General features: G+C 42.0%; 1 protein-coding gene across 5 annotated transcripts in view; it reads right to left on the bottom strand.

Moving 5' to 3' along the window:
* The window catches only part of PTGR2 (prostaglandin reductase 2), a 33,394-nt gene that overhangs the window by 3,176 nt on the left and 13,560 nt on the right, over positions 1-16,658 (bottom strand). For 2 of the 5 annotated variants that reach the window (XM_030803822.1, XM_030803823.1), the window contains exons 4-8: positions 8,459-8,650; positions 5,176-5,346; positions 3,045-3,254; positions 2,157-2,278; positions 964-1,051 (exon numbers count right to left, since the gene is read on the bottom strand). In XM_030803822.1, the coding sequence (XP_030659682.1) occupies positions 964-1,051; positions 2,157-2,278; positions 3,045-3,254; positions 5,176-5,346; positions 8,459-8,650 (783 nt within the window). Of the gene's footprint in view, positions 1-963; positions 1,052-2,156; positions 2,279-3,044; positions 3,255-5,175; positions 5,347-8,443; positions 8,651-16,658 lie in introns of those variants that run through there. The other 3 variants (XM_030803824.1, XM_030803825.1, XM_030803826.1) reach the window with 2 other exon arrangements.

The raw sequence follows: 16,658 nt of genomic DNA on the forward strand, positions 1-16,658 counted from the left end.
GCCCAGAAAAGCTTCCTATCAATTGATTTTTTAAAAGTAATATCCTATTTTCCCGTTGTTTAATCTCTTCAATTAGTAACAGATCACAAGCTATACACTCTGAAACAGAAAAAGAAAAGTACAGAAGCACACAAAGGTACAATTTTGCCTATCATTTGCAGGTTTCAAGAACAGCCTAGGCCAGTCCGGGTGCATTGGTTCACAACTGTAATCCCAGCACTTTGGGAGGCTGGATGGGCAGATCACTTGAGGTCAGGAGTTCGAGACCAGCCTGGCCAACATGGTGAAACCCCATCTCTACTAAAAATACAAAAATTAGCTGAGCAAGTGGCATGTGCCTGTAATCCCAGCTACTCGGGAGGCTGAGGCAGAAGAATCACTTGAACCCCCAGGAGGCAGAGGCTGCAGTGAGCCGAGATTACGCCACTGCACTGCAGCCTGGGTGACAAAGTGAGACTCCGTCTCAAAAAAAAAAAAAAAGAATAGCCTAGGCCAGTATGTCTGAAGCCCAGATTAATAACTCCTGATTTTCAATCAACAACTAAGACACACATTAGAATGTCCAGGGAGGACAGGGAAGAAGTATGGTGGTATAAGCATCAGGAGGTGCTCACATGATTTTTGAGAAAGCACAGCTTCTAACACATAGTAGCGTCCCATAAATATTTGTTAAATTAATAAACATAACAATTTTACATTTGGGGGAAAACCTATTGATTTTGTAATATAATCTATGGAAAGTAAAGCTAAAAAATTTTAGATAAAGGGAATAACAAGCAAGCGTTGGTTAATCAGGAGGTTATATTCACCTGGGAGGTAGAGTTAATTTATAATATTCAGCATACTTTTCTTTTGTAGGAATTTTTATAATGAAACTAATATGTTTGCTATAGTACATTTAAATAATGCAAAATTATATCAAGTAGCAGGAAGAATTATATTGATAAAGAATAGAAGTTCTACCTTTAGCTTTCCTTCTTTAAACCACTGACTCAGCTGTAGAATGCCAGGCTCAAATTTGTCTTTATAATTTAACACCAGAAATCTTTCCCTGCAGTGAGGAAGAAAAGGATAATGATCAGAGAATATAACGGGAGTGGTATTCCAAGATCAAACCATTCCAGAATTCTAATATCTGTTAATCCTTAAAATATTAGGACATAACACATGGAGTCTGATCAGATACAGTTTTATGCGTAGTTACAGGTGTAAATGTAGAAGACTTCTATGAATAATTTTTGTTGCCGGGCACAGTGGCTCACGCCTGTAATCCTAACACTTTGGGAGGCCGAGGTGGGCTGATCACCTGAGGTCAGGAGTTCAAGACCAGCCTGGCCAACACGGTGAAACCCCCATCTCTACCAAAAATACAAAAAAATTAGCCGGGCATGGTAGTGAGCGCCTGTAGTCCCAGCTACTCAGGAGGCTGAGACAGGAGAATCGCTTGAACCTGGGAGACGGTGGTTGCAGTGAGCTGAGATCGCGCCACTGTACTTCCAGCCTGGGTGGCTGAGTGAGACTCCATCTCAAATAATAATAATTTTTGTCTGCCCAATATCTACAACCCCATTTGTTAATAGCACCGTGATTTTTCCTTTGTGGGTAACATCCTTTCTCGACCCTCATGTGACCTAACCCAGGCTAGTCAAAGCCAGTAAGTATCAGTTTTCAGGCAGCTAGTTAGCCAAAACCTAAATACTGAACCGGCTTAAAAAATGTGTATTTTAAAAGTTTTGGGTTTTGTTTTTTTTTTTAAGACGGAGTTTCGTTCTCATTGCCCAGGCTGGTTGGAGTGCAGTGGCATGATCTCGGCCCACTGCAACCTCCACCTCCCAGGTTCAAGTGATTCTCCTGCCTCAGCCTCCCAAGTAGCTGGGATTACAGGCGCCCACCACTACGCCCGGCTAATTTTTTGTATTTTTAGTAGAGAAGGGGTTTCACCATGTTGGCCAGGCTAGTTTTGAAATCCTGGCCTCAGGCAATCCACCTGTCTCGGCACCCCAAAGTGCTAGGATTACAGGTGTAGGACACTACGCCCGACCTAAAGTTTTATTTAATAAAGAAAAAGTGTCTATGAAGAACAATAGATTTCATACACATCTATGATATTTAAAACCCCATGAACCTGGTAATAAGGGCAAAGAGGAAGAACACACCTTGTGATATTTCTTTCTTTTTGGATTGCCTCTACAGCAGGGGATAGCGGGGGAGGATAAGGCACATCTTTGTTGTACTGAGAAATTTGACCACACAGGATGATGTGGCTGTTCTCATTCATCTGCACAGAGAAAAATGATGATAAAATATCCCTTTCCTATGTTTACTGATTTTATGGCTGCCATAATGAAAGCCTCCTTGACTATTTAATCCTTTTTGTCAACTAGTTCAATTTTTTTTTTTAATTTACCTGTTAGAGGTATTTAAGAATTTTAACTAGCTAGAAATAATTACATTCCAAAGGAACACAGAGGCAAATAAATGGTTGGTAATCAGCAAAAGAATTACATTAGTTGTTGTTGCTACTTATCAGTGGTAGAACTGTATTTTTTTGGATTTAAATAATTTAATAATCTCAACTGCAAATAATTTTAGATGCAGCAAAGGACTATGTAGTGTTAATACCTCATGTTGATATTTTATAATATTGTTAGTAAATATGCATAAATACATGCAGTCTATGAAACCCATTCTCTACGCAAGGTCTGGGGCCATGGCTGTGAGTTGGTCAGTGGTAAGTTAGGGGTCAGAGCTTCAGCATTTCAACAATGCAACTGCAACTGTAATTTTTCATAAAAATAAACCGAAAGTGAAAAATATAATATTGGTAGCAAATAACTGAAATTGAAGTTCATAGTACAAATCTGCAAGTAAATGGAAGTAGGTATCAGCAAGCTCTTTTGTATCACTTAAATACAATACTGATCATCACATTAAGTCACAATAATCCCTCCAATTTTATACATTTTTTTCTCAGTATTAGGTAAAAAGATATCACAGCATATAAAGTGCAGTATTCAAATTTGTTATAGAAATCAGCAAACAACCTGACTTATCACTGTATCACTGATGTTACCACCAACATTGTCAAAATAAACATCCACTCCAGCTGGGCATGATTCACGGAGCTGTTCTGCCACATTGTCTTTTTTATAATTAATTGCAGCATCAAAGCCCAGTTCTGAGGTCAAGAGGACGCATTTCTCATGTGTTCCACAAATTCCCACCACTCTGGAACAACCTAACAAATGGCCAATCTAGGGGGGAAATTTGAAGATTAAATGGCTTTATATTGTCACATTTAAATGTAAAAATGTACAAGTATACAAGATATTACAGCTGTATGACAGTGTTCATTACAATTAAGGTTAGATTATGCTGCTTTTAATGAAAAGTAATTTGAAACTAAAAGAACTGAGGGCAGACAATGTCATCCTAAAAAAATTATTAAAATTGAACAAAGGTAGACTTATGTTCCTCAACTTATGATAGGGATATGTCCCAATAAAACCATCATTAGTTGAAAATATCCTAAGCAAAAAATGCATTTAATATACCTAACCTACTGAACATCATAGCTTAGCCTAGCCTACCTAAAACGTGCTCAGAACACTATGGCTGGGCAAAATCATCTGGCAACACAGTACACCGTAGAGTACCAGTTGTTTACCCTTATGGTCATTGTCAAAATAAACATCCACTCCAGCTGGGCATGATTCACGGAGTTGTTCAGCCACATACGGTGGCTGACCAGGAGCTACAGCTTGTTGCCGCTGCCCAGCATCTCGAGAGAGTGTCATACTGATATCACTAGCCTGGGAAAAGACCAAAATTCAAAATTCAAAATATGGCTTCCACTGAATGCATAGGGCTTGTGCATCATTGTAAAGTAGAACCATCATAAGTTGGGGACCATATGTAGTTTAAATGTTAAAATCTCACAATTTTTGGCTTTCACTCATTGAAAAATATAAAATCAAAGAATAATAATTAAATTTAAAAAATAAAATTTCACAAATTAAATCTGATTTCATAAAACGAATAAATAATCAGCCACAAAACATCACGTGCAACTCATTATTTTTCAAGCTTGTGGCGAACTAAAATCACAGCTGAGACACAATGTTTGTTTTCAATGGTTTCAACCTATAAAGGCTATTATTTATAAAAGGATGTACTTTTATAAGATTCTTTTTTTGTTTTTTTTTAAAGAAACAGGGTCTGTCACCCAGGCTTGAGTACAGTGGTGCAATCATAGCTCACTGTAACTTCGAACTCCTGGGCTGAAGTACTCTTCCTGCCTCAGCCTCTCAAGTAGTTAGGACAACAGGCGTGCCACCAAGCTCGGCTAATTTATTTACTGAAGAGTCTTACTGTGTTGCCCAGGCTGGTCTTGAGCTCCTTTCCTCAAGTAATCCTGCCAAGTTGGCCACCCAAAGCACTGGGATTGCAGGCATGAGCCACTGTGCAAAGCCGACTTCATTTTTTCAAAATGTTTACACTTCTAGAATTCAGTAAGTGGTTTCTTATTTGAGGATATTAATTTAAAATGTGAGTTTGACTTTTAATTCATGGAATTCCAAACAGGTTCTCTATCATTCTCTTCCTTATAATAACGAAAGCAAAGCTTTAGCATTTACTATATCTCTTTTTGGTTAACAGAGAATAAGACACTAAAATCTACATTTCTCATACTGTTAGTAAGAGAGTCTAAGTAGGTAAAAAAAAAAAAAAAATTTCTACAAGAAACGTGTGAAAGTCATTATAAATTTATTCAATTTTGGCTGGGCGTAGTAGCTCACACCTATAATCCCAGAACTTTGGGAGGCCCAAGCAGGTGGATCTCTTGAGGCCAGGAGTTGGAGAACAGCCTGGCCAACATGGCAAAACCCCATCTCTACTAAAAATACAAAAATTAGCCAGGTGTGGTGGCACATACCTGTAGTCCCAGCTACTCTACAGGCTGAGGCATGAGAATCTCTTGAACTCAGGAGGCGGAGGTTGCAGTGAGCCAAGATTGCGCCACTGCACTCCAGCCTGGAGACTCTGTCTCAAAAAAGAAAAAAAAATGTATCAAATTTTATATTTTTAATGTTATACATATATCCGGAATTTCAATTATGAATTATAACAATCCTCAAATAATCAGAAAATCAAATAATTTCTCAGAAAGTTTACCTGCCCAGCCACAGATCCACAGGCACCTGCAGCCCCACTGACAACCATTGTCTTATTAGATCCAGCAGTTATATGACCTTTTTCCTGTATCCCAATCAAGGAAGTCAAACCAGGCATACCTATAGCTCCAAGAAAATATGAAAGGTGTCCATCCACAAGTTGTGGGTCTACCTAAAATAAAATATATACCCTTTAAAAATAATACTAGGAATTCCTGTTTTGAGATAACAAAGTAGAGACAACGTGTTATGGACTGAATTGTGTCCCCACAACATTTATATAGTGAAGCCCTAAGCCCCAGTGTGACTTTATTTGGAGATAGGGACTTAAAGGAGACATTTAGGATTGAATGAGGACATAAAGGTGGGGTCCTAGTCCAACAAGACTTGTGTCCAGGCTGGGCACGGTGGCTCACATCTGTAATCCCAGCACTTTGGGAGACCAAGGCAGGCGGATCACCTGAGGCCAGGAGTTCGAGACCAGCCTAGCCAACATGGCAAAACCCCATCTCTACTAAAACTACGAAAAATTAGCAAGGTATGGCGGCATGTGCCTGTAATCCCAGCTACTCGGGAGGCTGAGGCAGGAGAATCGCTTGAACCCAGGAGGTTGCAGTGAGCTGAGATCATGCCACTGCACTCCAGCCTGGGCGACAGAGTGAGACTTCATCTCAAAAAAAAAAAAAAAAAAAAAGGACTTGTGTCCTTAGAAGAAGAAGAAACAAGATCTATCTCTCTGCATACCCACAGAGGAAAGACTGCCTGAGGACACAGCAAGAAAGCAGCCATCTGCAATCCAGGAGGAGGGGCCTCACCAGAAACCAAATTTTCCAGAACTCTGATCTGGGACTTCTAGCTTCCAGAACTGTAAGAAAATAAATTTCTGTTGTTTAAACCACCCAGCCTGTAGTATTCTGTTATGGCAGTCCATCAGTATAATAAATAATCCAATATGTTTCTAGAAGAGTGAACCATTCATCAGTCTTGCTAGAATTCTATACTTTATTTGTAAAGAGTAAAAAACAATATTACTTCTCTTTATATTAAAAAGAAACTTTAAGGCTGGGTGCTGTGGCTCACGCCTGTAATCCCAGTACTTAGGGAGGCTGAGGTGGGTGGATCACGAGGTCAGGAGTTCAAGACCAGCCTGGCCAAAATGGTGAAACCCTGTCTCTACTAAAAATACAAAAATTTAGCCAGGTGTGGTGGTGGGTGCCCAAATCCCAGCTACTCAGGAGGCTGAGGCAGAGAATTGTTTGAACCTGGGAGGTGGCGGTTGCAGTGAGCTGAGATCGTGCCACTGCACTCCAGCCTGGGCGAGAAAGAAAGACTCCGTCTCAGAAAAAAAAAAAGAAAGAAAGAAAGAAACTTTTAAAATAATTCCCATATAAGAGACAAAATATTCTTTCTTGTTAATGCCCCAAGTATGGAAAAAAAAAAAAAAGGAAATGCTTAACAGAAAAATACTTGGCAACATTGAAAGATTTTTAAGTCTCTGAGCAATTCCAACATAAACTTGTACCTAAAAAAATCAACTCAGGCCGGGTACAGTGGCTCACGCCTATAATCCCAGCACTTTGGGAGGCCAAGGCAGGTGGATCATGAGGTCAGGAGTTCAACACCACCCTGGCCAAGATGCTGAAATCCCGTCTCTACTAAAAATACAAAAATTAGCCAGCCATGGTGGTAGGTGCCTGTAATCCCAGCTACCCGGGTGGCTGAGGCAGGAGAATCACTTGAACCCGGGTGGCAGAGGTTGAACTGAGCCGAGATCGCGCCACTGCGCTCCAGCCTGGGCAACAGGGCAAGACTCTGTCTAAAAAAAAAAAAAAAAAAAAAAATCAACTCAAACTCCTACAGTTCTCATTACTGATACTCAAAATGTACCATTAAGGCTGGGCACAGTGGTTCACACCTGTAATCCCAGCACTTTGTGGGGCTGAGGCGGGAGGATCAGTTGAGGCCAGGAGTTCAAGACCAGCCTGGGCAACATGGTGAGACTCTTGTTTCTACAAAAAGTTTAATAAAAATGGCTGGGTGCAGTGACTCACGCCTGTAATCCCAGCACTTTGGGAGACCGAGACAGACAGATCACTTGAGGTCAGGAGTTTGAGACCAGCCTGGCCAACATGGCAAAACCCTGTCTCTACTAAAAATACAAAAAATTAGCTGGGTGTGGTGGTGCACACCTGTAATCCCAGCTACTCGGGAGACTGAGGTGGGAAGATCACTTGAACCGAGGAGGAAGAGGTTGCAGTGAGCCAAGATCACTCCAGCCTGGGTGACAGAGTGAGACGCTGTCTCTAAATAAATAAAGTCATTAGCAGACCCAGTCAGGCTATTGCCTATTCTTTTGGCAGCTGCTCTGAAACAACTTTTATTACCTGAGAGACTTTATCTACAATAAGATAACCTTTGTTTACCATGCAATTCCTCCCCTTTCCCTTTTTGTTGCCATTTCCCCCAAAAGCCTCAAGCCCCATTCCTTTAGCTATAAAAACTTCAAGCTCGCCGGGCGCAGTGGCTCACGCCTGTAATCCCAGCACTTTGGGAGGCCGAGGCGGGCGGATCACGAGGTCAGGAGATCGAGACCATCCTGGCTAACACAGTGAAACCCCGTCTCTACTAAAAATACAAAAAAAAAATTAGCCGGGCGTAGTGGTGGGCGCCTGTAGTCCCAGCTACTAGGGAGGCTGAGGCAGGAGAATGGCGTGAACCCGGGAGGCGGAGCTTGCAGTGAGCCGAGATTGCGCCACTGCACTCCAGACTGGGCGACAGAGCGAGACTCCGTCTCAAAAAAAAAACAAAAAACTTCAAGCTCACACCTGTAATCTCAGCACTTTGGGAGGCTGAGGTGGGAGGATTGCTTGAGCCTAGGAGTTTGAGACCAGCCGGGGCAACACAGTGATACCCCATCTCTAAAACAAACAAACAAGCAAAGAAACAAACAAAAAAAACCTTCAACCGTCTGGTCCCTCCTTTGAGTCTCCTATTCTGTGAGGCTCCAGTGCACATACATGAATTAAAATGGTTTTTCTCCTGTTAATCTGTTTATTGTCAGTTTATTTTAGCAGGCTCAATTATTGAACCTTCAGAAGGACAATTTAAACTTCCCTACACAGCTAGCAGTGGAAAAGGAACAAAGGCTTTCCGCATTTTGGCAGCTAGCTAAAAGAAAATACATGCTTTTATTTTTCCCTGATTACAAACACAACTGAATATCAAATGCACAAAGTAAGAATTACACGGGGAAAAAAAATCAGATACGTTCATATATATATCACCTTTTCAAGGCTATTTCCATCCAGAATAACCTTGGTTTGCCAGGGCCAATAGAAAGAAGTTACAAAATCGCCTTTAGTCAAATTTGTGTGTTTGCTTTCTTCTATAATTCCAATACCTCCACCATCAACGACTTGAGATAGCTGCCAAGGTGTTATATAATCAGTGCCAGTGTCTTCATTCATTCTACAACGCTGAAAAAAGAAAACATTAAGATAATTTTATCCAATAATGTCAAACCACTCTACTAATTTACCCAATGACTAAAAGTATATAATGAGTAATATATCGCATACAATACACAAAAATCAACTCAAAATACATTCAAGACTTAAACATAAGAGCTGAAACAACATAGTGACTATAGTTAATAACAATGTATTGTATACTTGAAAATTGCCACTGACTGGGAACAGTGGCTAATACATTGTATTCAAGTACACATTGTATACTTGAAAATTGTCACCGGCTGGGAACGGTGGCTCACGCCTATAATCCCAGCACTTTGGGAGGCTGAGGTGGGCAGATCACCTGAGGTCAGGAGTTCAAGACCAGCCTGGCCAAAATGGTGAAACCCCATCTCTACAAAATACAAAAATTAGCCAGGCATGATGGCGGGTGCCTGTAATCCCAGCTACTCAGGAGGCTGAGGCAGGAGAATCACTTGAACTCGGGAGGTGGAGGTTGCAGTGAGCCAAGATCGCACCACTGTACTCCATCCAGCCTGGGCAACGAGAGCGAAACTCCGTCTCAAAAAAAAAAAAAAAAAAAAAAGGAAAGAAAAGAAAAAAATAAAAAAAGAAACTTGCCATGAGGGTAGATTCTAAGTGTTCTCACCACAAACAATAAGTATGTGATGTAATCCATGTTAATTAGCATGTTAGCATGATATAGCCACTGCACAATGTAAACATATTTCTTTTTTCTTTTTCTTTTTTTTGACATGGAGTTTCGCTCTCTTTGCCCAGGCTGGAGTACAATGGCGCGATCTAGGCTCACTGCAACCTCTGCCTCCTGGGTTCAAGAGATTCTCCTGCCTCAGCCTCCTGAGTAGCTGGGATTATAGGCATGCGCCACCACATCTGGCTACTTTTGTATTTTTAGTAGAGATGTGGTTTCTCCATGTTGGTCAGGCTGGTCTCGAACTCCCAACCTTAGGTGTTCCACCCGCGGCCTCTCAAAGTGCTGGGATTACAGGCATGAGCCACCACGCCCAGCCTGTAAACATTTCAAAACATCATGTTGTACACCATAAACAAATTTTTTTTTTTTGGAGATGGAGTCTCTGTCACCCAGGCTGGAGTGTAGTGGTATGATCTGGGCTCGGTGCAACCTCCGCTTCCTGGGTTCAAGCGATTCTTCTGCCTCAGCCTCCCGCATAGCTGGGACTACAGGCACGCGCCACCACACCTGGCTAATTTTTGTATTTTTGGTAGAGATGGGGTTTCACCATATTGGCCAGGCTGGTCTTGAACTCCTGACCTCACTGATCTGCTGGCCTTGGCCTCCCAAAGTGCTGGGATTACAGGCGTGAGCCACCGCGCCTGGCAACAATTTTTATTTGTCAATAAATTTGTTTTTAAATAAAAAATTAAAAAATTGAGGTGACAGTTGCAAAGCTCTGTAAGTATTCTAAAATTCACTGAATTGTACATTTAAATACATGAAATGTATGCTAGTGAATAAAGCTAAAAATTTAAAAGAATTACTTAAGGAAATTGAAGTAATATTATACACATTATACTAGCAAAAAATAATACAAAATAGTGTTTTGATGGTTTCAAAGGATTGTGGCCAATTAGGTACACTCACATGTTGCTGATATTATAAAACTATTTTTTATGGAAAACAAACTAGCAACATATACACCATAAAACTTGATTTCTTTTGGGCTAGCAATTCTGTCTCCCCAGTGGAAATAACCCAAAAAGAAGTGAAGTAATTTTTATACAGTTGCTCATCCCAACTTCAGACCAGACACTCTCCCTATTTCATGTCCCCTAACCTCAGATGAGTGCTCTCTTCACCCCTCAAAGACAGAGTGTCACAATGGGACTGCACCCTGTCTCAAGAGGGCTAACAACTTCTCTCGGTAGCAGTCAAGGCTCTCTTCCTCTGTGGCTCATTCTTGCCTCTATCATGAAATCCAAAATGTGGAGGACCACAGCATGGACCAGGAAATGCAAAACATGGAAGGACACCTGATTAAGGGGTCCCATGTGGTTCAGTGTACCCGGGTAAAAGACGAAACAGAGAATTGATGCAGAAGCTTCTGTAAGAATACATTTGCTTCTGCTTGTGTGCCACCTCCCACGTATTCCTTAAAAGCAGTGCAGCCATAGACACTGGCCAGACCAAGGGCACTTAAACACAGCTAGTAGGAAAAATGGAAATAAGTTCTCTGAGATATAGGAAAAAAAATCTACTTTTTTCTCCTTTCACTCACCACTCAACACTTCTAAAAACAGATGTGGAGGGGTATTTCCCCATACACCAACCAAGCAATTCTGCAGAGGACATCAACTGGGTGTCCCCTAATTCCATTCAGTTCAACTGTGACACTATTTACCTGGGTATAGTGTCAGGTCCCACAGATTAAAGGCTCAGTCCCCCAAGACTGCACCTACTTCAGATGCCAATCTCAAGCCCTAGGTTATGGTCTGTGCTTCCAACAAACTGGCTATAAATCAGGGTCCTCACTCTACCCTCTCCTTTGGTTTAATTTGCTAGAGCACCTCACAGAAGTCAGAGAAATACTTTACTTACATTTACTGTTTATTATAAAGGATATTACAAAGGATATAGATGAATAGCCAAATAAAAATAATAAAAAATTTTTAAGAAAGACAAAAAAAGAACAAAAATTAAAAAAAAAGATGAACAGCCAAATAGAAGAGATGCATGGGGTAAGGTATATGGGAAAAAGCGCAGAGTTTCCACACCCTCTCCAGGTGCACCACCCTACAGGAATCACCATGTGTTCAGCTATTTGGAAACTCCTCAACCAGGTCCTTTTGGGTTTTGATGAAGGCGTCATTATATAGACATGATTGATTAAACCACTGGCCATTGGCGATAAACTCAACCTTCACCTGCTGTCCCCTACCTGGAGGTAAGGTGGTAGGAATAAAAGTTCCAACCCTGTGATCATATGGTTGGTTGCCTTGGTAACCAGCCCCCATCCTGAGGCTATCCAGGAGCCCCCAACCACTTGTCATCTCATTAGAATACAAAAAGACACCTTGGAGATTCCAAGGGCTTTAGGAATTGTGTGCCAGCAAAGAGCAAGAAGACCAAATATTTCCCATTATAAATCACAATATCACACAAGTAATTCCCTATAGCTAAACAAATGATGTCAACAGAATAGAATGTTATTAACCACCAAAATAATAACATTTGAACTAGTTTGTCCATATAGTCACTTAAAGAATATGAAAGCACACCTATAAACCCACCACTTTGGGAGGCTGAGGCAGGAGGATCGCTTGAGGCCAGGACTTTGAGACCAGCCTGGCCAACATCGTAAGACACTCCTCTCTATCAAATGAAAATAAAAATTTTAAAAATAATAAAAAAGAATATGAAAGCCAAGTTGTATATGCACATTAAGGATAATCATGTAAAGTACTGTGTACACATAATGATTAATTTTAGTTGTGAATTTGGAATGATATAAAATCTCAATTATTTAATGTTTGTTAGACTCCCTTTTCCCTTTTAAAGCTGCTTAAGAGGTCTAGTGTGGTGGCTCATGTCTGTAATCCCTGCACTCTGGGAGGCCAAGGCGGGCAGATCACCTGAGGTCAGGAGTTTGAGACCAACCCAGCCAACGTGGCAAAACCGTCTCTACTAAAAATACAAAAATTAGCTGGGCATGGTGGTGCACGCCTGTAATCCCAGCTACTCAGGAGACTGAGGCAGGAGAATCACTTGAACCCGGAAGGCAGAGGCGGCAGTGAGCCAAGATTGTGCCATTGCACAGAGCAAGACTCTATCTCAAAAAAAAGTTACTTAAGGTTTTTCTATTTTTTAGAGTTGGGGTCTTGCTTTGCTGCCCAAGCTGGACTTGAACTCCTGGCTTCAAGCCATCCTCCCACCTCAAGTCTCCCAAGTAGCTGGAATTATAGACCCAAGCCACCATGCCTAGCCGATTCTTTTTTTTTTTTTCTCTGAGACGGAGTCTCTCTCTGTCGCCCAGGCTGGAGTGCAGTGGAATGGCACAATCTCAGCTCACTGCAACCTCCGTCTCCCCGGCTCAAGCGATTCTCCTGCCTCAGCCTCCCGTGTAGCTGGGATAACAGGCGTATGCCACCACGCCTGGCTAATTTTTATAGAGACGGTGTTTCACCATGTTGGCCAGGCTGGTCTCAAACTCCTGACCTCAAGTGATCTGCCCACCTCGGCCTCCCAAAATGCTGGGATTACCTGCATGAGCCACCTCGCCCAGGCTGATTTTTATTTTTAAAGGAATGATGCATAGAGAATGTCTAGTGAAATATCCCAAAGTGATTTTTCTTCCTTCCTTTATGCAATTAACATTTAATAAACATTATGCTAGTCACTGGAGATACAGTGATAAATACGAACTTTGTTCTCATAAACTTTTTTTTTTTTTTTTTTTTGAGGCATGGTCTCACTCTGTTGCCCAGGCTGGAGTGCAGTGGCACGATCACAGCTCACTACAGCTTCGACCTTCTGGGCTCAAGTGATCCTCCCACCTCAGCCTCCAGAGTGGCTGGTGCACCTTAACACTCACCTAATTTCCTTTTTTTGGTATTGATGGCATCTTTCTATGTTGCCCGGGATGGTTTCAAACTCTTGGGGTCAAGTGATCCTCCTGCCTCAGCCTCCCAATGTGCTGGGATTATAAGTATGAGCCATGGCACCCAGCCCATAAGCTTACTTTTTATTAAGGAAGACAGATAATCTAATAACTACACAAACGTAATTATTACTTTCAATTGGGATAAATGCTGAATGTCAAGAGGAAAATATAAAAGAGAGGTCTGGACTAGTCTGAGGGTTCAGGGTGATTTACCAAAGGAAATCTCTTTAAAGCAGGCATCTAGGGAATAACAGGGATTACCAGGTAAAGGGAAAGGAGTGGGAAGAGGCTTTTAGATAGAGGGCCAACATGTATGAAGGCTTGCTTTAATATGTACCTGGGACTCTGTTTTAACCAGGTATGGTGAAATGATAGATACGAAGACAACTGCCTTGAAAGAAGAATTTCTTACAGTTGCCAAGAGGGGAGGGCACAATATGCCAAGAAGGGTCACATGGGGAAGCACAAGAGTTGGTCAAGAGGGCAAAGGAGCAAGGAAGAGCACGACCCAGAGTCTTTTTTTTTTTTTTTTTTTTTTTTAAGGAAGAAGTATCTTTGGTTTCCACAGGAAAGAACAGGCAAAGCAGAGTAGGTAACCTTGAGTATATTACATGACAGCTTTAATAATGTCAGAGGGCTCTGATATACAGGGGTGGTTCTTAAGTTGTGCAGCATCTGGCCCTGAGGTGATTTAACGCAGGGGAGTGTGAGTTAGATAGAGGAGGAGTTTAGGGATATGGGCTTTGGATTGGTTGGTTTGTATATGAACGGCAAGACTCAAATGCAAGTTGTTATCTCTAAAAATAAGCAAATCCTGCCAGGGACAGTTACTCTAGGATTCACAAGCCCCCTAAGATGTCAAAACATCCTAAAATACACTAAACTAAAAACATGATTCATACAAAGATTAAGCAGAAGGGGGCACTGATGTGTTACAAAAGACAGACATCCACTGAGGCAACAGTGTGAGGGTAATTGGCAGGCTTCTCTGAGCCTTGACAGGTAAAGGAGTCAGGTTATGTAGCTTCTTTTTTCTTTTTGAGACAGAGTCTTGCTCTGTTGCCCAGGCTGGAGTGCAGTGGCGTGATCTCGGCTCACTGCAACCTCCGCCTCCCGGGCTCAAGCAATTCTCCTGCCTCAGCCTCCCAAGTAGCTGGGACTACAGGCATGTGCCACCACGCCTGGCTAATTTTTTTGTATTTTTAGTAGACATGGGGTTTCACCATGTTGGCCAGGCTGGTGTCAAACTCCTGACCTCAGCTTATCCACCCACCTCGGCCTCCCAAAGTGCTGGGATTACAAGCGTGAGCCACCGTGCCTAGCCCAGGTTATGTAGCTTCTTAGACCATGTCAAGGCTGATTGGTCTCAATTCCAAAACTATTGGGAAGCCATTAAACCACTTTAAGCAAGGTGACACAATTAGTTGCTGTTATAAAAAGAATCACTCTGGCACTCTGGCTGCAGTGTGAAAAATGGCTTAAAGGGGCAAAGTGTGTATGCAAGGGTACCTACCCTATTAGGAAAGAAACAATGGTGATTCAGACTAGGTAGACTTCCCTGGAATTACTAAGACATGGACTGAATTGAGAGGTATTTAGGAGGTGGGATCCACAGGACCTGGTAGAGGCAAAATTCTCAAGACTGTGCTTTCTAGCATGAAATGAGTAAGTAGACAAAATATTTACTTCCCTGGAGGAAAAAGAGGTTTTTTGGTTTTGTTTTTGAAGTTGGGAGTGTTTGAAGTGAAGATCATTAATTCAATTTATATTATAATCCTAGTTGTTCCATCATTTTTCCTCCCCTAAAATCTTTTTTTCTTAAAGACAGAAATTAATGAACACCCAAATAAGTAGAAAGACATCATGCATTCATGGATCAGTGTATTAGGATATTGTTTTCATCAGAATTCTCCAGAGAAACAGAACCAACAGGATACATACATATCTATGAAGAGATTTATTATAAGGTATTGGCTCATGCAGTTAGAGAGGCTGATAAGTCCCATTATCTGCCATCTGCAAGCTGAAGACTCAGAAAAGCCAGCAGTGTGGTTCCAATGAATGAGAGCAGGTAAGCTGACAGTAGAGATTCTAGTCCAGGTCTGAAGGCCTGAGAACCAGGAACTCCGAGGACAGGAGAAGAATGATGTTCCAGCTTAAGCAGTCAGAGTTAGTTCAACCTTCTTCTTCTTTTTTTTTTGAGACAGAGTCTTGCTGTCACACAGGCTGGAGTGCAATGCCACGATCTTGGCTTACTGCAATCTCCACCTCCTGGGTTCAAGCAATTCTCTTGCCTCAGCTTCCTGAGTAGCTGGGATTACAGGTGCCTGCCACCACACCCAGCTAATTTTTGTATTCTTAGTAGAGATGGGGTTTCACCACGTTGGCCAGGCTGGTCCTGAACGTCTGACCTCAGGGATCTGCCCGCCTCAGCCTCCCAAAGTGCTGGGATTACAGGTGTGAGACACCGTGCCCAGCAACCTTCTTCTACATTTTGTTCTCCTTAGGTCCTCAATGGACTGGATGATGCCCACCCACATTAGAGAAGGACATCTGCTTTATTCAGTCCACCAATCCAAAAGCTAATCTCTTCTAGAAACACCCTTGCAGACACACCCAGAAATAACGTTTAACCAGCTATTTAGACATCCCATGGCCTAGTTAAGTGGACACATAAAATGAACCATCACAGAAGCCAATACTCCCCAAATTGATCTACAGACTCAAAGCAATCCCTATCAAAATCCCTATCAAAATCTGTGCAGAAACTGACAAGCTGATTCTAAAGTTCATATGAAAATTCATGGGACCCAGAAGAGCCAAAACAATCTTAAAAAAGAAAAACAGGCCAGGCGGGGTGGCTCACACCTGTAATCCCAGCACTTTGGGAGGCTGAGGCAGGCAGATCACGAGGTCAGGAGATCAAGACCATCCTGGCCAACATGGTGAAACCCTGTCTCTACTAAAATACAAAAAAATTGTTCAGGCATAGTAGCTCACGCCTGTAATCCCAGCACTTTCAGAGGCCGAGGTGGGTGGATCACCTGAAGGTCAGGAGTTGAAGACCCGCCTGGCCAACATGGTGAAACCCTGTCTCTGCTAAAAATAGAAAATATTAGCCAGGTGTGGTGGTGGGTGCCTGTAGTCCCAGCTACTCGGGAGGCTGAGGCAGGGGAATCACTTGAACCCGGGAAGTGGAGGTTGCAGTGAGCCGACATAGCGCCACTGCACTCCAGCCTGGGGACAGAGCAAGACTCCATCTCAAAAAAAAAGAAAAACAAATTGGAAGACTCACACTTGCTCATTTCAAAACTTATTACAAAGCTACAGTAATTAAGAGAGCGAGGTACTAGCATGACAGATATACAGACTGA

This window comes from Nomascus leucogenys, chromosome 22a, assembly GCF_006542625.1.
Source record: "Nomascus leucogenys isolate Asia chromosome 22a, Asia_NLE_v1, whole genome shotgun sequence".
Classification (NCBI taxonomy): Eukaryota; Metazoa; Chordata; class Mammalia; order Primates; family Hylobatidae; genus Nomascus; species Nomascus leucogenys.